The following is a 24,223-nucleotide window of genomic DNA, read 5'->3' on the forward strand; positions in this document are numbered from 1 at the left end:
GTTATAATTTTCAATACTTCTATATTTTTTTTCGTAATACTAGCGAATTACGTAAATTATTAAATAAATTAGATTACGTCTGCAAATTCGGTATGGCGATTCTGATGTCTAGGAGAAATTAGGAGTCACTGTAAAACAGAAACGATTATATCATTCGGGAACACATAGTTTTTGCAAATAGGTTTTCGATTGTTCTTCGTACACACACATTGCTGTAACATTGTCATTCAAGTATACTATTTATTATTTTCTAAACATCGCAATGAAAAGCTAAGCTTTATACAAATTAAACGAATCGCTGTGTATACGAGTCCTAATTTCACTTGAACTTAGGAACTAAAAGTCTGAAAAAAATGTATGATATTTTCTTGTCGGATTCTTTAAAATGTAAAATCTTAATTATATCAGCATACATAAATAATTCGTATCAATATGAATAAGTACACTCCTCTGTACACTGTTTTTACTGATACGAGAAAATGATGTATCTTCACGTAATTCTGACAAATCTTAACGAAACATGAAGAGGATGTCAATTGTATCTTCTTCATCACGTTTATGTGAAAGCTATTCCACATGAATGTCATTTGATCTTGTTCCGAAGAGATTGAGTGAGATAAAAAGTAATAAATTCAATCGGATTGATAAGAAATGAAAATTATTCATATTCTTAATTAAAATGCTTTGCGATACACAGAGATACACGCATGACACATTCTTAGCGATCATACGTTAGTCTCAATCACTTCGTTCAATGCTATGTCCCTTTTTCATAGACTTTAATGCCTTCTCCCGAAGTTTCTTTTCCAGCTCTTCGGTATTACCTTCACTTACATCAGATTCATCTGAATCCGCGACTTTCTTCTTCTTGTGCTTCCTGTGCTTCTTATGTTTCTTATGCTTCTTGTGCTTCTTCTCCTTCTTCTTTTTCTTCTCTTCGACTTCGCTCTCCTGGAAGTACCAAAAAAATTCGGTTTAAAAAAGAATAAATTTGTTGCGGTAAATTTGTTTGCAACAAAAATTACCTCCGATTCGCTGGTGCTGGTTTTCGTCTTTTTCTTGCGCGTCTTCTTCTTCACCTTTTCGTCGTCCGAGCTATCGTCAGCTCTCCTCTTCTTTTTCGAGTCTTTGTCCCCAATGTCGTCGTCTTCCGTGCTTGAATCTCGTTTAGATTTCTTTGATTTTGATTTAGATTCGTCTTCACTTGTCGAATCCTTTTTGGATTTTCGCGATCTAGATTTTTCGTCGTCGGACGAGGTGTCTCTTCTCTTCTTTATTTTCTTAGGTTCTTCATCGGAGCTAGAGTCTTTCTTCGATTTCCGAGATCTTGATCTACTGTCGTCCTCGGTTCTGCTTCTCTTGGATTTCTGCTCTTCTTCTGAGGAAGAATCTCGTCGTGATTTTTTTGATTTCTTCAACTCTTCCTCTATTTCCTTCCTTGAACGCTTTCGCGAATCATTTTCGGCAACATCACGTTTTCTATCCCTTCTATCTTTATTACGGTCATCTGTTGAATCTGTAATAAAAATTATTTTTAAAATTGTATTATTTTCATTTATCAATCATATTATACATTTTAACAAAGCATGCAAATTATTTATAATTATTTAGGAAAAATTTACCGGTTCGGCTAGTATCTCTAGCTTTTTTATTTTTATCTGAATGCTTTCTGTCATCCTCGGAGTCCGAGCTGGATCCAGCTTTGCTCTTGTCAGATTTATCTTCATCTGTCGAAGCTTTCTTAGACTTTTTAGATTTTTCTAGTTTTCTCACTTTTCTCTTGCCTGTAAAAAATAAAAGAAAAAAAACATTAATATTTATTTTACACGTTAACTAATTAAAATGTTTCTTTTACCTTCACAATCACTGTCTTCGCTGTCTGTAGAACCGTCACGTTTTTCTCTCTTTGTTTTTTTAGTCATTTCTGCAGGTTTTTTGGATGAAGATTCCAACGACTTTTGAGTAGATTTTTTATCTTCTGGTACTAATTTTGTCGTTTTCAAAGACTTTTCGTCCTTCTTTAGTGGGAAAGCGTCTCCAACGGTAAAATTCACCTCTCCGATCTTCGTTGGTGATTCGTCCTTAATGTCGTCTCTGAAAGTAAAAAATCAGTACATTGTACACAATCGTAATAATGAGAATACTATTAATTGTGAAAATATCTTGCAACATACTTAATTGTCTGTTTAACTTTGACAGCTACTGCCACGATGTCTTCGGTCTTCTTAAACGGCGAAGGAGTACGCGACAAGCTCTTCGAGAACTTGAAAATAAAAATAGAAAAAATGGAACTTTTAATCTTATTTTACATATTTTATTTATATCTTTTATTTATATGATTAACATAAATTTATATTGTAGATATTATAAAATTGAGTCTCTCTCTATTAATCTATAATTAAAAAGGACATATTAAACTTACTCTGTGTCTGGTGATAGGAAGTGAAGGAGCTTGAAGTTTCTTGGGAGAAACACTGGGCTCGGGCTTTTTCACGACGACAGGCTCCATCTTCTTAATTTCCTTCTCCGTTCGCTTAGCAGGTTCTTCTTTCATCGATTTCTCTTTCTCCTTCTTCTTGGCGTCATCCGCGTGTTCGCGTTCCCTTTCTCGCTTCTCCTGCGGCGTTTTGCGCTCGAGCGATTTCCTGCAGACAGAGCGCAAGCACATTTTCTATAGGAGACCGTTCAACAAACACGGATACACCACGACCATCGATTTATTATCCACCGATTGTAGACTCCGTGAAAGTATCATGTTTCAAAGTGAAAATTTCACTCACCTAAGTGACTCGTCCTCATTGCTAGAGGAACTACTCTCGCTACTTTCCGAGCTACTCGACTTAGACCGGCCGTTTCGCAATTCTTTTCGCGATCCTGTATCAGGCGGTCTTTTAGCTTTCTCATCCACTTTCCTGTCCTTCGCCTTATCCTTGGTACCCTTCGAACGATCGGGAGACCGCTTCCCGTCCCTCGAACGATCCACCGATGATCTCGGATCCTTGGATCTCGATCTACGATCCTTGGATCTAGATCGACGATCCTTATCCCGTCGTTCTCTGGAGCGATCCCGCCTACTTGATCTGTCGCGTGAGGAAGATCTATCGTACCTGCTCGATCGATCCCGTCCGTCCGGCGAGCGACGTCGGCTGCCACGTCGGTCCGGCGAACGGCGCCTGTCACGTCTCTCCGACGATCGTCTTCGACGATCCAGCGATCTCTTGCGACGCCTGTCTTCGGGGCTCGGTGACCTACGACGATATCTCGCCGGGCTTCTGCGCGGGGGACTGCTCAAGAACAATCTCTCTTAATGCACGCGATGCAAAGGTGAACTTATTTGGTATGCAAAAGGACACCAACCTGCGCCTGTTAGGCGGTCTGCGCACCGAAGGTGGTCGCATGCTGCGACTGCCGCTGTATCGGTCCAATCTCTCCCTCTCCCTTTCGCGTTCTCGCTCTCGCCTCCTGTCGCGTTCCCGGTCCAATGATCTCCTAAAAAAACAAAAGACATCGGAAATTTATACAAACTCTTAACTTTCTCGTTAAATCTTTTGTGACACAAAAAGATTTTATCGCGAATAATAATATTGCATTGTAATCACGGTCGCCACCTCTCTGATTATCGCCCGGAGACTCCGGCTTATTCGACGAATCTCCGGCTCTCCGGCACACGAAAATAATCTCCGAGTGAGCGCTTTAAATTTTGACCTTCTTTTTGGGAAAACACAATGATTTTTCTTAATCTCTCAATAAAAAAATTTCCGGCAGAAGAGTCAATTTTGATGATCTTTTTTTTTTAGAAAATGTCTATTTTGAAAAAATTTTTAATAGCGTGGTTAAATACATATCCGGCACAATACTCCTTAGAAGATGGCAACCGTGATTGTAATATTTATTGTACTTGATTTGATGCAAGATATAATTGTTTCTTGATAAAATAAGAAAAATTGTGTGCAATATATACACAAATATATATCTTTTAGACAGCTTTTTACAACTAAAGAAATCTATTATCAAAGATTTATAATTCTTACCTTCGATTCCTATCTCGTGATCTATCGCGTGATCTATCTCGCGATCTATCTCGCGACCTGTCTCGCGATCTGTCTCGCGATCTATTTCTGTCTCTGTCCTTAGATCGACCTCTATCCTTACGCGGCGAAGAACTTCTTCGCTTAGGGGCTGATTTTCTCTCCCGACTAGAGTCGCTATCGCTACCGCTGTCGTCTTTGTTGGTTTTCCTGTAGGATCTCTTGGCTTGCACGCCGTCCTTCTTCTTTCGTATCTCGAAGTCGTTCTTATCCTTCGCATCCTTCCCCTCCTCCGATCCAGAGCTGCTGCTCGTACTACCGTCGCGTTTTCTGTTAGAATCCGCATTGTCCTTCTGCTTCTCCGGCGACTTTGAGCGAGACTTGGTGGATCGCGAGTCGCTCGAGTCGGATCTCGATTTCCTCGACTTGCTCCTGTCCTCGCTCTTCGATCGGGATTTCTTGGATCGCGATCGCGAGCGTGATCTCGATTTGGATTTGCTTCGCTTCGACTTCGTACGCTCTTGCGAGCGCGACTTTGATCTCCTGGATTTAGATCGGGATCTTCTAGATCTTGACTTGGAACGAGATCGTCTGGACTTCGAAGCGGGCGATCGCGATCGACGCGTCTTCGAATCTCGGCTAGGTGACTTGGATTTCTTCGAACGACTCGTCGGCGACTTGGATCCTGATCGCGACTTCCTCGCCGACTTGTCCAACGATTCCGGCGACGGTGTGCGATTATTCTTCTTCTTTCCATCAGCAATGCTCATCAGTTTGGCTTGCAATCTTGATATCGCCACTGCGGCTTCCCTATGAAAGTACATAAAATTTAAAATATATTTACGAAATAAAATACATTTCAACAGCGCATTAAATGTGATTTGTTACTTACGGCTTGGTTTTGACTGGCATCAAAGGTATAGCATTTTCCGGTTGCGGCGAATCTTCCCGTTCGATCTTAGCCTCGAGCATATCTTTCCCGTTATCCTTCGAATTTTTACTCGGCGACCTCGAAACGGATCTTCTCTTACGACTCGAGCGATCACGATCCCTATGTCGATCACGCGATCTGCTCCTTTTCCTGTATAAAATAATGCAAGATGAGCAACATGACATATAACCATATTACGCCTTTTTGCATGCATATCAAACAGTTTCCTTCAACAGTAATACCTGTCTCTATCACGATCCCTGCTTCGATCTCGTCTGCGCTCCTTCGACGAACCCCTTTCTTTCTCCTCCTTCTTCACTTTAATGTCAGCGTCATCCTTTTCTTTCTCACGCTCCTTCTCTTTCTCTTTCTCCGCCAACGATGCTTGAAGCTTCTCTTGCTCTTCCTAATTTGATAAATTACAACATAATATAAACCAATATTTCTTACAAAATAACGCTTTCTTACAACTAAATATAACTAAGTTAAAATTGATCTCATCCATTTGGTTATACTCAATTGAACATAATCACTGAATATCAAAATATAGCAATTCAATTGTTCGTTCGTGTCTAAGAAACTTCATGTAACACTTATAAAAATATAATAAAGCCAAACTGTTTAAAGTTGCATGGATCCACATATACAAAATGCTAAATATGACTATCGGATTCTGAATCATAATTATTCAGTGATATTGTAAAATTGATCACGTAAACGTTTCATGTATGAACGTATCAAGTATTTGATAAATAAAAATTACACTCTATCATCAGGTAGTCATATTTAATAAAAATCATGCTGCAGATGCTTACGAGCTTTTTTTCGATTATTACGTAAAAGTGAATTATTGATAATTACCAAACGCTTTTTAATTTGATCTTTTTTTTGTTGCAAGAAAGCCTCGGGAATGCCCGTAACACTTTCTTGAGCAGAGACCAGAAGGTCCCATAATTCACCCATGAAAGAACGGGCATTCCTACCGTTCAGGAAGCCTGTCAGGTTGATCTGCATTTTTCGGGGGTCGGGAAACTGTAAAATATATATACAACGTACAAATTTAATTTTCTCCGTACGTAAGAGTAACGAAAAGTGTTTGTGCACACAGATTTTTAACGGCAAAATAAAAATAGAATATGTCAAATTTGGACTGAAATTTTGACAGACATAATCTGTATATTCCTATTCTGTTATGAACTGCTTTTCCCCCTCGAAAAAGCAGATATTTATTATTCTATATCTAAGCGTGCCTTACCACCGCAATGCCGCCGACCGCACTCTCTCTTTCTCTCTTTCGTACCTGCATTAAATAGTTACATGCTGAGGAGAAAAAAGAATTATATTAAATGTAAGTAGCAGAAAATAGACCGATACCTCGATTACCCTTTATTGATTTTAATATTTACACCGTTTAAGGTGCGTGCACTGAAACGAGAGAGAAAGCATGTATATATATATCGAAATCTCTGGCAAAAAATGTCCGCTTGAAAATCTGGAAATATAATGTGGTATAAAAGGATCAACCTTTTCACCAACCTGTGACAGTGGCAAAGTGTCAAACCGTGTGTAGGGATACCTCCCGGCGCCGTTTTCGCCTCAATCGTGCCCGACGCGTGACCGACAGTACGTCCGGCAGAATATCGAGGTCCGTCGCGAACCGAGTTTCGGTGGTAAGTAAGCGGGCCAGGTTGGCGCCCGACCTTGCTCTTAGAGTCCGACATTGGGCGGTTCCGACGGGGGAGAATCGTAGCTTGCGGCAGATGAAAGAGTTCCAAAGATGCCCAAATTGACACGCGGACGCCACCACGTCGGGGAAAACGACGACCGTCGCGAGGGTTGAAGCCTCCCCGGATGACGTGAAGACTGCGAAGCTTTCCCGCAGCCCGCGATGATGACGCACTACCTCGGTTGAGGCAGCTACGTGAACGGAAGTCGATGCGGCTCCGTCGCAGGCGACTCGTAGACATCGGCGGGCTCGTGTGGTAGCTCCGGAAAGGGACGCGAGAGACAGGAACGTGATGTGATCGCCTCGTGATGCCAGCGATGTCTCGTGATGTTGACGTTGTCGTTGTCGACGGTGTGCAGCAGCCATGGCGGTGATGGCGGCAGCAGCAGCGGCACCAGCAGCAGCAGCAGCAGCAGCAGCAGCAGCAGTAGCGGCGGCGGCGGCGGCAGCGGCGACGACGTAACTGGTGAAGCTGTAGATTTGTCGGCAGTTCTAAGGTGATGTTGAGATACCAACTGCCACAGCTGACACTAGGGTTGACGGCTGATAGAAAGGCGGCCAATCGGATGTAGAGAGGAGCACATCCGAATGCCATTTGGACAAAAGGGTTGGGCCCCACCAACGGTCTCTACTTATACTAACGGGGAATTCAAACACATATGATAAAGGCTGACTTTGTCACAGTTCAATGTGGCAGGATCAGCTACAAATCAGTTTTTTTTTTAACCTTTTTTTCTCTTTTTCTTTTTGTCGAAAATGGATATGCTTGGAAAGGGATATGTAGGCCGATTAAAAACGAGGGACGATGAAACTTGTATACTGAGTGACGATGATACTTATGAAAATAAGAAAAAAAAGCAATGCGGCAAGTAGTGCCAAAAGGCTAAGAGAATGTCTGTGCCCCATTGCTTTGTGTTATCCAAACTCTGCACTACGTGCCGAGTTTGGATAGTAAACGCTTGCGATTTGTACGAAAACATCGTGCTGAAATAATGCATATTTATCGATTTCCTATGATGAGGGGAAAAAGCCAAGTGAGACTACATTACTATGTTTTTCTTTTTCTGCTTTTTCACAAGTTTTAGTACTAAAAAAATGTATCTCTTAAATCATAAAATGCGTCTAATTTCACTCGAATTAAGTGCGACACGGTCTCTTACCTTCTCCTCAAGCTGATTATAAACAAACTCTACCACCACGTCGTCTTCCATTCCCAGAATCTGCGTGATCTTTGTTGTGATCCATGGCTTAATCACATCAAGTTTCACTTTGCTCATATCCACCTGTGACAAATATATTAAAGATTCGTGGTTTTAACTCACAATTTTAAATACAGAGATGCCGAGTATCAAAAACAAACATTTTGATTATTAATTGATAGTGATTAGAAATAAAGATTCAAATGTAATTCAAACAAAATTTTTAGTATTCCAATTCAATCAAGAAATCAAGCTTTACTTTTGTAACATTTAACTTTGATGCCAAGACTCTAACTATCGAAGATAAGAGAGAAATGCCAAGAGTTTAACTATCTGAGATAAGATCGAAGAGAGATAAAAAAAATTTCCGACATTCTTGCTAACGCAAAAAATTTATCGAGTAAATTAAAAAAAAAAACTTAAAACATTTTTTTAAAAATAAAAATTACTTTTTGTGTCAATGAATCTCCAAACTTCATTTGCTTTAGAAGCTTCTTCTCCTTGTCGCTGAACCTGGTGTCCTGCGAAGCAGTTGTCCCCTGAAAAAAAGGAGATAAAATTCCATATAAAAATATAATTGGTTCTCGATATAGAACTTAGAAATTACAAGTTATCAATTTTCTAAAAATATTACGCATTGTTTTTTTGTTCATCCAGGATGAACAAAAAAAAAATCGATCGCTCTTCAGGAAAAATATAGAGGACAGTTACGACGCGACTTTTGGAAATGCTCCAATTTTCCTAACCCTCGAATTAGAAATTTGCCAAAGTGCAGTCTCTCTGAAGTTAAACAGGAATGTAACATCTTGCCGTTCACTCGCGTTTCTCGAGGCCTACTCCGGAAAAGATCAATCGCTAAAAAAATCACGAAATGTCCCCGGCATTTTCGCTGAAAGCGAGGTCGGGGATTATGTCAGGAAATAGCGCGCCGGTGACGCGCCAGACGCCCCTTACCGTGTACATCATCTTGGCAACGTGCAGCAGGAATCAGGAACTCGGCGAGACAAGGTGCGCTCAATCGGCGAGACGCCAGTCGACAGCTTGTCCTCTGCGACGAGAAACGAACGGGTTAAATGACAGTCCGTGCCGATCGTCGGCGTGCCCGACGTCGGGTGTTCGGAACGCGGGACGCGAGATTTCTCTCGCGGACGAATTACCTCGCTCAGAATCATATACGGACGCAAACTCGGCTCGATTTATTAATATGGCGGTCGTGCCCAGTCGTGCCGTGACTGCCGTGCGACCCGTGCGTGCCCGTCGTTGGATCACGCAACAGAAGCAGCGCGCGCAGCGGCCACGGTGTACGATTGTCACTAGATGTATGACTACAGAAATTTCGACACGGAAACTGCTAAACCGGAAATAAGTGGGCATTAACAGTATCGCGCGTAAAGAGGGCGAAGTGACAAAAAAAATTTAAAGAGAGAATTAACGCACTCCGAATTAACTCCACGTCAAAATTGGAAAACTGAAAATTTTCCAAGTAAAATATATATTTTCAGGTAAAATAATATATTTCATATACAAAAGAACATCTTTATTTAAAAAAATATATTTAGTCATATATCTTTAGAAATGTACATTTCGTACACGAATTAAATTACTTCTTATAATTAAGATGTACTCGTACCATTTCGTTATGACGCTTGACGCTCATTTTTAGCGTCAAGACAGATCACGCGATCAAAATTGATATTCGAGCGTCAGCTTGAAAAGATTTATTTATTCTTCATTTTACCATTATCGCAATTAAAAGTTACATTATATACTTATATTGATCGAAAGAAAAAGACATAGAAAGACGATCCAAATTTTTCAATATATCATTACAATTCTATAAAATATATAGCAACTTATATCATTTTGAAAAAAAAAAAAGAATTCTTGCGGCGTTATTAAAAATTATAAATTTCGTGACGTCTACGCAATTTCATTAGAAGCTACCCGTATTTGATTCAATTAAGTGTGAAAATCGCATGGCGTTTATTGTGTAGATTATTCCCGCGTGCTTAAACTGCAGTTAGAGGCCGGTATTCATAATCGGTTTTTATATCAAGATCGTTTTAAGAAATATTTTAAGAGGATTGCTATAAGACTCTGTGATTAATTTAACTATTATGACACTTAAGATTGTATACTTAAGATCTTAAATATAAGATCTTATAAGTACAATCTTACATATAAGTAATCGACTATGAATATCGATCAGAGAGATTTATATACAGATTGATATAAATAACAATTATATAGATATATTTGATATGGCTATAATATCTCCAGAGATCTGATATTTCCAGTTCAGAAGCACGTCACTCTTTTCGTTCTCGTTTTTTAGATTCGCCTCCAGTTTGTGGTTTGTATCATCCAAAATTTATAGACTCGTTCATGGATTTACATTCATACGGATTATACGTAATGAATATACTCGGCTAGGTGTTTCTAATCACTGAAATGTTAAAAAAATTACTTTTCTTCAAGCAAATATTTTCGTTATAATATAATTATGAAATTAAATTAATCTACTCTTCATTTATAATATGTTCTCCAAGAAATAACTCATATATTCTACTTTTTTTTTTAGCAATAATTACGTTTGAGTAGGATCGTCGGTTGGAGTACACAAATGAACAAAGTTGCATATGTCCTCGATAGACAAGCCTAAAAATAGTAGACTTGCGAGTTCTTGTCGATACGAGTTCATAAAGTCTGTGCATACATCGGTCAAACTACGTGGCAAACGATAATTTACGTCACATAATTTATCCAATTCAGTTTGAATGTTGGCCTGTAACATTAATTATTACTATATCGACTAGATTGAACAATCAAACCTATGTTAATTAATATATATAATAAACGGCGAATTAATACCTCTGTAATGTTGTCTTTGATAACATTATAAATCTGCGTTATTGCAAGTAAACAGAATGGACAATCTGGCTTATTTCTTTTTGTAGTTATCAAATGCTTAGGAATTTCTTCCCACATATTTACTGTCTCGTCTGATGGGCAAATACGTATCACGGAACAAACCTTAAATTGCGCAATAAATTACACTTCATTGCGTGATTCCAGTGTTTCAAATACGAAAATATATTTACCAGTGATGGATCAATTTTCTGAACAAGTATGGATACAACTGCATCCTCATAAGTATTCATAAATTCTTGACATTCGCCTTGAACGACAGGAGATATTCTTGCACATATTTTTTCAACAGATTCTCGCACTTTCATCTTAAATTTTAATAGATTTATAAGCCTTGTGTGCAAATACACACACACACACACACACATACACGTACACATATGTATATATAAAATTTTACATTTATTATTACCTCAACTGTAGGATTTATATTAGTGTCAATATAAAGAAATGTTAGCATAAAATATTCGCACAATGTGCACGCTCTCGTTCCATTAATACTTTCGGGTTGCAGTAAGGGAAAAGGCATCAATCTTTCAAGTGGCAATTGCATTTTCTCAGCTTCTGATTGTAAATGTTCCTCGTCAATAGCAACCTCATTTGTAGATTGTTCCTGCGTCATCATATTCGTGTTGGGATCAGCATCTATAATGATCCCTTGAGCTGCAGTTACTAAAAATTAGAAAATTACATTCATATAATTATTAATTATTTTTATAATTAAGCTGGACATATTACAAAAGTCTAGAGTTACAAAAAATAAAACGCTTTGTCAATAATTTTCAGAATAATATATCCTCAGTTTTTTTTGTAACAATGAATAATTCACCTAACACAGATAGCGTTGTCTCGTTTAATAATCCCGTCGAATTATTCTTACACCAAAATCGTATATTTCGCTTGTCTACATTGTTGTTATCGCCGTACATCATTAAAAAATCCGGCTCAACAAATGAATGCAGAAAGCATTTAAATATCTCAATTCGTATTCATATCTTATTTTTATCGAAAAATGCGTATTTATTTATTTGTGAAATTCTATAACATACGTAACGTAAACTGATGCTGACTGCGCATATTTATCGATAAAAGTGAGACATGAACATGGATCTTCTCACACACATTTACAATTTCTTATATTATTTTTGCTACCGTCACTATACATATGTAGTCATGAAAATACATGAGCGTCTCAACAATTTTGAATGGATATCTCGTTTGCTAAGGAAACATACGTACGATTATTTGTTAATATTATTCGATAATAAAAGCAGTAAAGCAATATTTATTGCAATAGATCATTGCCGCTATTTTATAGCAGTATAACATTCCGTCAATAATTGGTATATTCTATATTTAAACTAACAAATTATAGAAATTCAAATCATTAGAGAGTTATCCCGTTCGCGTATTATATATACAATTTCTTCGACATGAGTAATAAAAACGCATTAGCCGCGGCGACACGAGAAGGACGAAAAACGATATGGAAAAGCAATAATAATAAAAGAAAGAAAAATCAGCCCGCGAGAGAAGAAAATCGAGAGGATCTTGTAAGAAACGACGAGAAGTGACAAAAGACCGATAAAATCACACATACTGAAAATTTAAAAATTATCATTGCACGCAAATAAAACTAAACGTCGCTCGCAAATAAAACCTATTGTATGTCGCTTGCAGATAAAACAACATTTGCTCGCAAATAAAGTTTTAAATGTACGTCGCTTTATTTACAAGGTCAACATACAGTAAAACTCTGTTTCCCTGTATGTTGACATGAGTGGGAAATAATCGTTGAAATCATCTTATTGACGTCGATTCCGATGAATCGATCATTTCTCGCTGGATTATCCAAACATCGAGAGGGACAAGATAGTTTGAATAACCGAATTAATTTGAATGATAGAGGCTCGCTTAGTAATTTCGGTAATAAGAGCTGACATACTTATTAGTTTCCGATAATATTAGGAGTTGATAGTTCAGAAAACTCGGGTTCTTATTCGAATATTCGGATAATAATTATAAGAGCTCAGATATGAGTTCGTATAATTTGAAGTTCGGAAAAACGGAATTTTACTGACAATTAAATATTACATGCGTTATAATTATCGCGCACTATATAAAAAAAAAAAAAGAGAAAGAATTGCGTGGATAAAAATAATAAGATTACCGCGGTGATAAAGAAAATCTTATGACGTAAGACAACGTAATAGAATATGTACGTGGAAGAGCTAATTAAATCTGATCAATATATTATAGCAGAAGTATCTCTAATATAATTTATCTATTCTTAATTGTAAGTTTATTCTTTATTACTGCACTGGACTAAAACTTCCTTTCTCCACCAAATTTAGACTATACAGCTAGGACATATATTTTCGGACAGACTCAAAAGTGCTAGATTAAAATTAAACGATAAATTAAATAATTTTTATTAAGCAATCCGGCGATGCCCCCTTATATAATAAGAAACTATAAGGTTCCGTCGAATACTATTGTTGACTGCGCATTCTTATACGGAAACCCGTAAAAAATTTTACGTGTTATACACGTCGACCCCTGTTGACATGTCCATCAACGGGATAATGAACGCATATGACGTGCAATTTAATACCCCTGGAATTTTTCAGAGGGTGCATATCATTCATCAGTGCGCTATAGATGCAAATATATATGCTTTGAGTAGATGCAATGATCGAAGTTGCAGGTCGCCATTTCGAACATTTGTAGCAATAAAATAAACAAAATATAATTAAAAATATATGATTTTTTTTAATTCTAATCTAACCTTGCAGAAATCAGTGTTCAACAAGACTAAAAACTGACGTCCAATGGCTTAATAAGGCGTCGCTGCAGGACACGGGTTATTTAAAAAAAAATTGTTAAATTTAACGAGATCTATTATCCCTGCAAATTTGTCGCAATTGTCTGGAAACGCTCTGTACACCTATTTTATTTTAAGTAGAAAGAATATACGGATCCGTTCTTTGTGTGACTGAACCACAGTGTACACTTGTGCCTAAAATGAAATAGGTATACATTTGAAGCTATTAGGCGAAAGCGAGATAGAAAGTTTCAGTGCAGTCCCACTGAGCCCAGTACAGTGACAAAGAACCCAGGCCCCATTTATGAGAGAAAACTGTCGGACGGAGAGGAAAAGCGGGCAGGAAAAGCGCAGCGACTCACCAGCCAGAATCGCGCCGAACGTGATCAAAATCTCCTTCATGCTTTGCCCCATCACTTCAAGGTTGACGTAGCGAAGACTATTTCGATGATACAAAATTGCGCACAATTGGATTACCGCGTGCGAAGAACGCGCGACGATCAAACGGCGTGAGTCGTGAAACGGCACTTCCTAAAGACTAATCGACACCGCGAGTTGCCGTAGAGGTCGAATCGTCGTAACGATTCAAAATATCGCTTCTCGTCGCGGGAAACAATTCACTTGGCTTCGGCAAGAATCGGTAATATTCGTAATTTCATGCAACTTTATACGCAATCCGACAATTAAATCCGACGACAACATTCGTGTTCAAGCGTGCGCATAGATTACCGAGCCACGTGTTTTTCATTGCGCGTCACGCAAAGCTATAAGTACTTTGTCCAATTTTCCTGGATGATTCCGAGAACAAACATCTTACGTATGAAACATAAAACGATACCGTCAGAATTGTATTTCCGACCGGATAAACTACAAATTTTCATGCCATGCAGTTGGAGAGATTTTATATTGTCGATATTAAAGTTTCTGGATTACGATTATCTTGTGATTGGAAAAGAAATTTTCCAGATAGAATACTTCACACACGAAAGATAGTTTTATTTTAAAAAAATACAATATAAATCATACATTTTTAGAATTAAATTCACATAGAATCAAATATTTTCGCATCTTTTTATTTTACCATTATCACAGTTAAAAATAACAGATCATTGCTAGTAGGTTAAATATATTGAAAAAAAGTACACGTAGAGAGACGGGATTTATGTCTTTTTAATAAATCATATTGATCATATAAAATAGCAACTTATTTTATTTTAACTGGAAAAAACGGATCGTTATGGTGCTATTAAAATTTACGAATTTCCTGATGTCAGTATAACTTAAGTACGGTAAACTACGCGTTATTATTTGGTTCAAGTGCGAAAATCGCATGGCATTCATCGTGTTTACACAGATCAATATCATCAGAGTGCTCGAATATTATTATAGAGATTTAATAAAAAGATCATCGATATATATAATATCATAACATGAAATAGGCTATTCGCTATATGGCTAATATCTTTAAAAATCTGATACTTCCAAATTAGGAGCGCACCATTTTTTCTCTCTTTCTTTTTGGTTCGTCTCCGATTTGTAGCTCATGAAATTAACCATAGTTGACAAGACTCATGCAACTTCACCATTTTTGCGGCACTCTTCGCACTGCTTCGTGACCTAATTCGAAACACAAGCAAAACACTTGACAATTATGGCGACTGTCGTTCAACCATTAAGGTACCTTTTTCATACTGACGCTCGACGCTCATTTTTAGCGTCAAAACAGATTCACATGATCAAAATTGACGAATACCAAGCATTAATTTCGATCATGTGATTTGTTTTGACGCTAAAAATGAGCGTCGAACGTCAGCATGAAGTTGTACCTTTAATTCCTAATAATCTCACACGTGTTGTTTTTACACTTACGTTGCAAAGTCTCGCTACCTCCTCGTTTTTACTTTTTAAGATTGCTCTTAATTGATCGCGATACACGTGGATTTTTAAATGACATCGCGAAGTAATCACTGGAAGAGCACAAAGCCATTTTGGTGCACATTTTTTCGCTATCCACATGAGCCTTTATCATATTTATTATACTCCATCCGTAAATGTCTACCATCTTGTTGCACTGCATAGAGATTTAAAAGTTTTTTAGTTGAAGTTATTGGTTTTTCATTTAAAAAAAAATCGCAAAGTAATAAGATATTACCATCTCTTGTTTACTTGCTGGTAGGTACTTGCACACTTTCTTAACTACTTCCTCGATCTCAGCTTCCACCTTTGAATCACCTAGCAACTTATCGATCTGCGATATAATTGCTCGACATAAGGCACATTCAGTTATAGATTCTGTAAAAATGAAACAATTAAATCATACACGTATTCCAGATGGTATTATTAGCAAAAATTATAATACGTGATTATTACTTCTATTACCTTGAATCTGTACCATGCTCACGTTGCAAAGACCTAGCAAGGTACAGGCCTCCTTAGGACTGACATCTTGCGAGAGAATGCTTATCACGACGTCAGCATACTCATCCACAAAGTCATTGCATTCCTTGGCAACAGTCTTTGGTAAATGATTGCACACACCGTGCACCGCCTTTTCGATCTTGTCCCGCGTTTTTTGATTACCAATCGCTTTATCGATATATTGCATCGCGAATTCGCAGATTATACACACACCGTCGTCTACAATATTCGTGGGCTGAATCATGTGTAACGGATACTCAGGTATCTCATTGGTTACTGAAATGTTATAAAAAAAGTTTTTCCAGATTTATGTAGATATCTGTATCGTAAAATAATTATGACAAATTGCTCTGTTCTTTTTATACATATGTGTATTTTAAGAAATAACTCACGTATCTCTCCATCTTTTCCAACAATATTGTTTCGTTTTGGACCAACATCTTTGGTTGCGTCGCATAATTTAAGATAGGTGCACACTTCCTGGGGAGACAAATCTGCAAGTAACATTTCTACGAGTTCTTTGCTATACGTGTCCACAAAATCTATGCATTGGTCGGTTAAACTGCGTGGCAAATGACTACATAATTTATCCAATTCAGCTACAATGCTAGCCTGTAACATTAATAATTAATGCGTTAAATAAATTGTACAGTCAAACATAATCATTGTAAGCATGATAAACGGCGGACTAGTACCTCAGTTTTATTGTCTTTGATAACATTATAAATCTGCGTTACTGCAAGCAAACAGAATGGGCAACCAGGCTTATCTTTTTCTTGTGTAACAATCAACTGTTTAGGAACTTTTTGCCACATGTCTAATAATTCTGCTGATGGGCAAATATGTAGCATAGGACAAACCTTAAAAAACAAAATAAATTATACTTTAAAATACAAAATAAATAACTTTATTAATCTCCTCTATATTTTAAATTAAAAAAAACATTACCTGTGACGGATCAATTTGCTGGACAAGTATGGCCACAACTGCATCCCCATAAGTATTTACAAATTCTTCACATTTACCTTCAATGGGAGAGGGTACCTTTTTACATAATTTTTCAAGAGTTTCTTTCACCTTCTCCTTAAATTTTGATATATTTATATCAGTTCTACCTAATATATATGTATACATAATCTAGATTCATAAAATTCAATATTCTCGTTACCTCAGTTACAGGATTCGAAAGAGTGTCTTGGATATAATGCAACAAATATTCGCATAATGCACACGCTTGAGTTCCTTTAACGCTTTCGGCTTGCAGTAAAGAAAAAGGCATCATTCTTTCGATTGGCAATTGCATCTCTTCAGCTTCCGATTTTGGATGTTCTTTGCCAATAGCGACTTCAACCTCTTCTTTTCGAGGTTGCTCCTCCTTCATTATTCTTACTCCTATTTTTGCTACCTCTACTGGAACCAGAGGCCAAATCGGTCCCTATTGTAACATAAAACGTAAAATGTAATCAGATCTTTTAATCTAAAAAGCATATTTCGTTATATATAAAATGCAAGCGTGTCCTTACTTGTATCATTTTGCCAGGGCCAGGACAAATTCCGGAAATTTGACAGACAAGATTACTGTCCAACCCTTTTGTAAGATACTCATAAATCTGCGCGTAATACTCGTCAACTATGCTTTTACACTAGAAATACTCTCTATTAGTACCAGATATATAAAACGATATATGTGTATTTATTTAAATTAAAATACAAACCTCGTCGGCGAAAGATCTAGTTTGTTTACAGAGGCCCAGGAGAACTTCTTTAAATTCCAACTCCGTCGTGTTCGCAACGAGAAGATCTTTCAAATGACCCACAAGTTGCTCACACAACTTACACGGAAGATCATCTCCGACTTCTACCATGCCTACACTTGACAGTGGTGTTATCTCTACTTGTGGAACCTACCATTGCAATAGAATATTAATACATAATTTTGTATAAACAATCATAAATATATTATAATATATTAATATATTTACTGTATCATTTTCGTGTTTGTGATATTTGTCACTGCACTGCCCCGACAAGTGGCATATGTTATCCGCATTGAAATTATTTTGTAGATGGTCATAAATGGTATCAAAATGATTCATAACAATAGCCGAGCAGGAATCCGAGAAGGAACCAAGTTGTCCGCAAATGTTCAAAAATTGCAGAAGCATCGTGTTCGGTTGTGTACGATGCAATTTATTTTCCATGTACTTTGCTATCGTGTAGCATTTGGTGCACTCGTCAGGCTCGAGTTCATCATTCTTTAATAAAATTGATTTCTTTTCGTCCTTCTAAAAATATAACACACGTTCTTTGTCAAGAGTCAGTTTATCAATCGTACCGACACATAACCGACATTCTTTATCCACTGCTATTTACAAAATACACAGATAAAATTCGATATAACATTTATAAATTTTTTATTAAGATAATTAAGCGAAATAATGAGTATATATGTGTAAAAATATTAATGTATGCTATTTTTATGGCAGATTACGCCCCACTAATCTAATCTAAATTATTCAAAAATATTCGAAAGCAGTATATTATATACAATACATGTATGAGTATATGTGTGTATACATACGTGTGTGTGTGTGTGTGTGTGTGTGTGTGTGTGTGTGTGTGTGTGTGTGTACATATATATATGTATATATATGTATGTATTGTATACAAATATATGATATAGGCTATTCAATGACAATTAATTAAATAAATTATATTTTGAAAAAAATAAAGTAGCTTTTAATCAATAAATGAAAATTTAAATAATGCACAAAAAAAGGAATAAAAAATATTACATAACTCTACAACAATCTGAACAATCACCCCTAAAGCACAAGATAAAGCAGAATCTGGATTTGATTGCCAGGCTTATTGCATTGGATAATAAGAATTAAAAACCGAAAAAATATTTTAACACAAATAAAATTTGTGCAAAATTTAATCCCAAGATAGTTGGCAATAAACAAATTACGAGATACATTGTTTGGAAAACGAGAACTTCAAATAATAATACTTTATTATAATACTTTTTCCTCCAGAATGGAGATTAAACAAGTGGTTTTACCTCATCTCAAAAAATTGAATTTTTAATGAAACCAGTTTGAAAACTTTCCATTCAGGCCAATGATATAATAAAACAACAAAACTGACAACACTATTCTTACCTTTAATGGAGCTTGATATTCTTCAAGCAACTTATCAATATGAGCATTGTTACAGAGTCCTGCGACAGAGCAAACGACAGCAGGATTCATTTGAGACGCCAACGTCTCCACAAGTTCAGGGATAAATTGATCCACGAGTTTAATACATTCTTCAACAATTGGATTAATGTGAATTAGCTTGCAGCTTCCCTCAAAGACGTCCTTCAGATCTTGCTGAGTCTGATTACTTTCCAATTGATCCCGCGCCTGCTTCACCATATCTTTACAAATTCCGCATACATCGTCATTATCCTCTGGAACTTCCATCTGTTCCCAGTATCGATGAATACAATGACTGACAGCGCTGCATCCCTTGGCTGTCCTGTTATTAATATCAATTTAATAATTAAATTAACATTAATACAATCAACGTTATTGCAATGTTACATTAATTACATCAATTGTGAACATTTTATTAAAATAAGATATATAAAATTTTAATTTTGATACTTTATCATTATCATTATTATCGGTCTAATAATCTAAATAATCATACTGTACATTATGAATATACAATGTAATAAATGAATTTTAAATATGTTTGATAAATCAATCTCATCTTTTAACTATTTTTTTTCAATATATAGAAAATATAGGTATTAAATTATAAATACAATTACTGAAACTTACTTTAGGTTCTCGCACCAATAACTTGGGCCCCATGTACATTCATCTCTACCTAGCAGACCATCTTTTGGTTCAGCGACTATGACCACAGCTGGAGTAGCTGCAGTTACTAAAAATTAAGAAATTGCATTCGTATAATTTTCAACTACGTCATCTTATAAGCTGAAAATTACAAAAGTCTGAAGTACAAAAAAAATAAAAAAAAATGCTTAATAGTTCTCGGAATAATATTCCCAGCGTCTTGTAATAATGAATAATCTCTAATGCAGGAAGCACTCATTGCCTCGTTCGTGAGCTTCCGGTGTCTGCTACAGTCCGACTAGTCACGGAAATAAGTGAGCGACTTGGCAATATAAAATTTTGCAACAATGTCATTTTCCATGAAAACACTCGATAATTATACTCATCAATCATTGGATAAGCAAATTATCGACAACATTATTTCAAGCAATTATTCTCGCAGTGTAACATTCCATCATTAATTGTGCATTCCAACAAAATTAACAAATTACAAGCTTAAATCAACTGAGTCATCCTATTCATCCTAGTTCCTTCCCAATGAGTAATGGAAACGTGATTACCCGGCGCGACGTGAGAAAGACGGCCGAGTGAGACTGAGTGAGACGGGAAGAGAGCAATAACAAAAGAGCGAAGGAAAGCCCGCGGGGAAGTGACTGAGGGAGGGGAGGAGGGAATCCATAACGGAGCAGAGAAGAAAAAAGCGAGACCGATGGAAGTCACATGTGTGCGCCGGACGCTAGACACATCGTTCACACAAACAAAACGAAAGGTCGCTCGCCGATAAAACTAAATGTGGCTTGCAGATAAAATCGAACGTCATAATGTTTACGAGGCCGAGGTACAGACAAATATAGATTACGTGTGCGTGAGAGCGCGAGCTGCCAAACAAAAAACATTTCAAGAGGGAAGTGCGCATTGCACGGAGCGACACATTGTCGCGAGGATAAAGGGAAACGGAGATGACGCGAGACGCGATCACTTTCGACGACGTTGCGGAAAAAAACCGTTGAAGAGGAAAAAAAACGCGGATGTGGGACACTCACCAGCCAGAATCGCGCCGAGCGCGATCAGGAGCTCCTTCATGCTTCCACGGGCGCCTCGTCACTCCGCCTGCCAGTCCGAAGACGATTACGCGAATTGCAGCGAATTGTGCGCAGTTGGGGTATCGCGTGGAGAGTCGGGCCGCGATCGAATGCAATCGAATGAATCACGAATCACGAATGCCAGGCACCTTCCGACGGATCGACACGGCCGAGCGCTGAACGCGGACAAATCACTCTGCCAACCTGCGCAACGCAACTCCGGCAACTCCGCGAGAACCGCTTTCCGGATCGGAAAACGCAATTCGTGCCTTCGGCAATACTCGGCGACGTCCGTCGTTCCGTGCAGTTCACACGCAATTGTTCGACGCGACTCACGCGACCAATCCGTCGACCTCGTGGCACGTATGTACGTACACGTGCGCGCACACTGTCAAAGCCGTCGCGGCGACCAATCACGCGCTTCCGTTTCTCCCTGTCATGTGTCGCGCAAAAGTGTGTGCTCTTTGTCCAAATTTTCCATGTGGAATCCTGGAAGTCAGATAACATTTTTTTCTAGGGCGGAATCGTGAAAAGTGAAAAAATGGAGTAAGTTTTCACTTTTCACTTTTCACCGTAGTGAAAAAGTTACATAATCGTTATTCCTGGAAGGACGAACTGTTTACGTTTGTCTAAAATAAAACTATAATAATCTATAGAACTCCGTCTAGACTCTAGGTAGACTGAAAATTTTTTTATCCCATATATTTACAGAAATTTTATCTTGTCAAATGCAGTCAATCAAGCATTTAAAATTATATTTATTGTGTATTTATAATATTGGAAATCAATTTAAGATTATTAATAAAAAATCAAATTAAGATTAAAATGTTTGAATGACCTGATGATGCTCTAGGCTATATTTGAAAAGAATTGGAAAATTGAAAGAATTTTAATAACATTTCAGAATTAAGTCTACTTCCAGCGAATCTGTAATTTATATTGAAATTCAGGATAAAATTTTGTGATTTAAGCGAAAAACATTCGTAAAGTCAGAAATACAATGCAACATAAAATATACATCGAAGTAAACTTTTATTCTGAAATCAGATGCAAATTAAAGATTATCTAGAATGGAAAGTCTTTATTTCTACATTTATTATGTACGGTTTGGAAATGTATGTTTCATAGTTTATCCAATTACGCTACAAGAAATATTATTCATAAATTCCATAAAACAAGCATAATAAACTCTACATATAAAGTTTTCAATTTTCATTACAAAATTTAGCGTTAATAAATTTTGAATGCGAAAATTCTGATTTGTCTTTTTCATCAACTTTTAAGCTAAGATTTTAACTTCGAGCAGCTTCGGTTTAGCAACTTTGTTTCTCGCATAACGACCTCCTCGCTTCCGAGACCACGTGACGTTCTGCGTAGAAAAATTCTGATCGCTGCTGATCGTTAAAAATAAAACCAGAGGTATATATAAACGCCTACGAATTGCGAAATCTAGAACGGAATGATATTTATGCGCGAAAGCCGAGCGAGTTGTGACACGGTCGATGACGGAATCGAGTGAAACGATGGTGGAACTTTTGATTTTTTTTTTACTCGTTCCGATTCGCGATCCTGTCGAAAACCCGCGCGAAATCGGGCTAACGATGTTTTTTCGACGAAGCGCACGTAATCGCGCGACTTTTTCCTAACGAGCGATTTTAATCGGCGATAAAACCGACGTATATACGCGATCGATCGGGCGCTCGGGACATACCTGCCGCGTGATCTTTTACGCGATAATTTCTTATCGCGGGATGCGATTATTACGCGCATTTAACATCTTCCGTCTCGATTTTATTTTCGCGAAACCATCAGCGTTCACGATCCCAGGCAATTTATTTTATTGCCGCTTTGTTCTTCGAACGTGCCGAAGGCATCGATGACTTAGCAGATAGGAATATTAATAAGCGGATAACAAGCGTCGAGATAATTCGAGTCGCGATCCATCGTACGCAAGTCAGATGACGTTATCTCGCGATAAAATACGCTTCAAAGGCAGTAGTATCTTTTTTTTCCTCATTAACAACGGATATTGGATAATAGCATATATAATAACATAGATGGGACGAGTGCCCCAGATAATTCAAAGATATCGTCCTGCAGAAAACACGCGCAGCAGGCTCGTACCTACAACCAGTTTCCGTGGTGTAGTGGTTATCACATCCGCCTAACACGCGGAAGGTCCCCGGTTCGATCCCGGGCGGAAACATTTTTTTTCATCGTAAATATTAAAATTTAATTCAAGAATCTGATTTGACAATACACGGCGGACTAGAAGACAAAAGCCTATAGGATTGTACCCTGTAAATATGCTATTTTTAACAAAGAGAATCAGAAAAATTCAAAGTATTTCCTTATAGACTGGGAAGTAAACAACGGTGATATCTTTTAAGATAGTAAATTTAACGACAAAAAATAAAAAAACGAAAAAACAGCTGAGATAATGTTGAGACTTATTTTATTAATTGTAGCACGTCTTTTTAGCAAGTGGCATATAAGAAAATATAAGAAAAAAATTATAAGCAATTAATTTACAGAAGAAATCAAATAATCACAGTCGAGAGTTTTAAAATAGTATAGACATACAATTGCATACAATTTTCAATAATTCTCAACTGTGATCAGCCAATTTGTTTATTCCTTAATGTATTTTACAACTTGTTTTTTTACTTGCCTTTAAGCTAGTTATGAGATATTGAATAATGATGTCGGAATATCAGATTAATTGACAGTGAATTTTATAGGCTATCATATTCTAGCCATGTGTATTTTAATCAAGAAATTACACAATTACTAATACAAATACAATAGCTGTACATACTCCAAAAAAAGATCTTATAAAAGATAAATTTGAAACAGCTTTAATTTTCTTCGACAAAATGTTGAAGATGTTTTTGAAAGTCTTGAAGATAAAATATCTTAGACATTCCAACAAAGATATCCATGAAATGTTTTCTAAATACCCATACCTATTGTACGAAAGATGTTTTTTAATTACACACAACTGCGCCGAATACCAAAGCGTGACGCTTTGAAACTCAAATCTTATCTCGATACAAAGACATTAAGTGTAACTCGATCTACTTATGATTAATATGATCTGAGTAATCATTTAGCCCAACCTTTGGCATCTGTGTGTTATGAAAATACAACGTAAAAATATGTAGATATATCACCGAACCAAAAATACAGATATGATCTTGATTTATATTATATAAATATTCATCTATTATCAATAT

The 24,223-nt window shown here is 37.1% G+C and overlaps 3 protein-coding genes and 1 non-coding gene across 8 annotated transcripts; 1 reads left to right on the forward strand and 3 right to left on the reverse strand.

Moving 5' to 3' along the window:
- Positions 1–4: 4 nt before the first annotated feature.
- On the reverse strand, positions 5–9,162 carry LOC105450155 (serine/arginine repetitive matrix protein 1). 4 transcript variants are annotated; one of them, XM_011689873.1, is made up of 17 exons: positions 9,042–9,162; positions 8,839–8,932; positions 8,334–8,423; positions 7,846–7,968; positions 5,821–5,991; positions 5,202–5,365; positions 4,921–5,109; positions 4,032–4,838; positions 3,358–3,489; positions 2,781–3,284; positions 2,423–2,645; positions 2,175–2,263; positions 1,856–2,094; positions 1,623–1,784; positions 1,026–1,516; positions 835–951; positions 5–128 (listed from the first exon to the last, which is right to left on the reverse strand). In XM_011689873.1, exons 2-17 carry the CDS (start codon positions 8,848–8,850, stop codon positions 126–128), a joined length of 3,516 nt encoding a protein of 1,171 aa, XP_011688175.1. In that variant the 5' UTR covers positions 8,851–8,932; positions 9,042–9,162; the 3' UTR covers positions 5–125. The 4 variants fall into 4 exon arrangements, with proteins under 4 accessions (XP_011688175.1, XP_011688174.1, XP_011688177.1 ...); XM_011689872.1 differs by lacking the exon at positions 5–128 and having other exon boundaries at positions 221–951; XM_011689875.1 differs by lacking the exon at positions 5–128 and having other exon boundaries at positions 221–951; positions 3,108–3,284; positions 9,042–9,161.
- A 244-nt stretch (positions 9,163–9,406) lies between these two features.
- LOC105450156 (prosaposin-like) lies at positions 9,407–14,287 on the reverse strand. 2 transcript variants are annotated; one of them, XM_011689876.1, is made up of 6 exons: positions 13,999–14,287; positions 11,225–11,484; positions 10,986–11,120; positions 10,756–10,917; positions 10,476–10,669; positions 9,407–10,330 (listed from the first exon to the last, which is right to left on the reverse strand). In XM_011689876.1, exons 1-6 carry the CDS (start codon positions 14,048–14,050, stop codon positions 10,324–10,326), a joined length of 810 nt encoding a protein of 269 aa, XP_011688178.1. In that variant the 5' UTR covers positions 14,051–14,287; the 3' UTR covers positions 9,407–10,323. The 2 variants fall into 2 exon arrangements, with proteins under 2 accessions (XP_011688178.1, XP_011688179.1); XM_011689877.1 differs by lacking the exon at positions 13,999–14,287 and adding an exon at positions 13,601–13,682.
- Positions 14,288–14,788: 501 nt separating this feature from the next.
- LOC105450157 (proactivator polypeptide-like) lies at positions 14,789–21,292 on the reverse strand. The gene is made up of 14 exons (XM_011689878.1): positions 20,949–21,292; positions 19,888–19,993; positions 19,219–19,579; positions 18,037–18,339; positions 17,770–17,958; positions 17,578–17,697; positions 17,223–17,489; positions 17,003–17,137; positions 16,750–16,914; positions 16,447–16,666; positions 16,016–16,330; positions 15,789–15,928; positions 15,506–15,707; positions 14,789–15,253 (listed from the first exon to the last, which is right to left on the reverse strand). The coding sequence occupies exons 1-13, from the start codon at positions 20,986–20,988 to the stop codon at positions 15,534–15,536; spliced, it is 2,535 nt and encodes an 844-aa protein (XP_011688180.1). The 5' UTR covers positions 20,989–21,292; the 3' UTR covers positions 14,789–15,253; positions 15,506–15,533.
- A 1,828-nt stretch (positions 21,293–23,120) lies between these two features.
- Trnav-aac lies at positions 23,121–23,193 on the forward strand. The gene has a single exon. It is a non-coding gene; the product is annotated as a tRNA-Val (tRNA).
- The last annotated feature ends 1,030 nt before the right edge of the window (positions 23,194–24,223 follow it).

This window comes from Wasmannia auropunctata, unplaced genomic scaffold (assembly GCF_000956235.1).
Source record: "Wasmannia auropunctata unplaced genomic scaffold, wasmannia.A_1.0 LD336069.1, whole genome shotgun sequence".
NCBI lineage: Eukaryota > Metazoa > Arthropoda > Insecta > Hymenoptera > Formicidae > Wasmannia > Wasmannia auropunctata.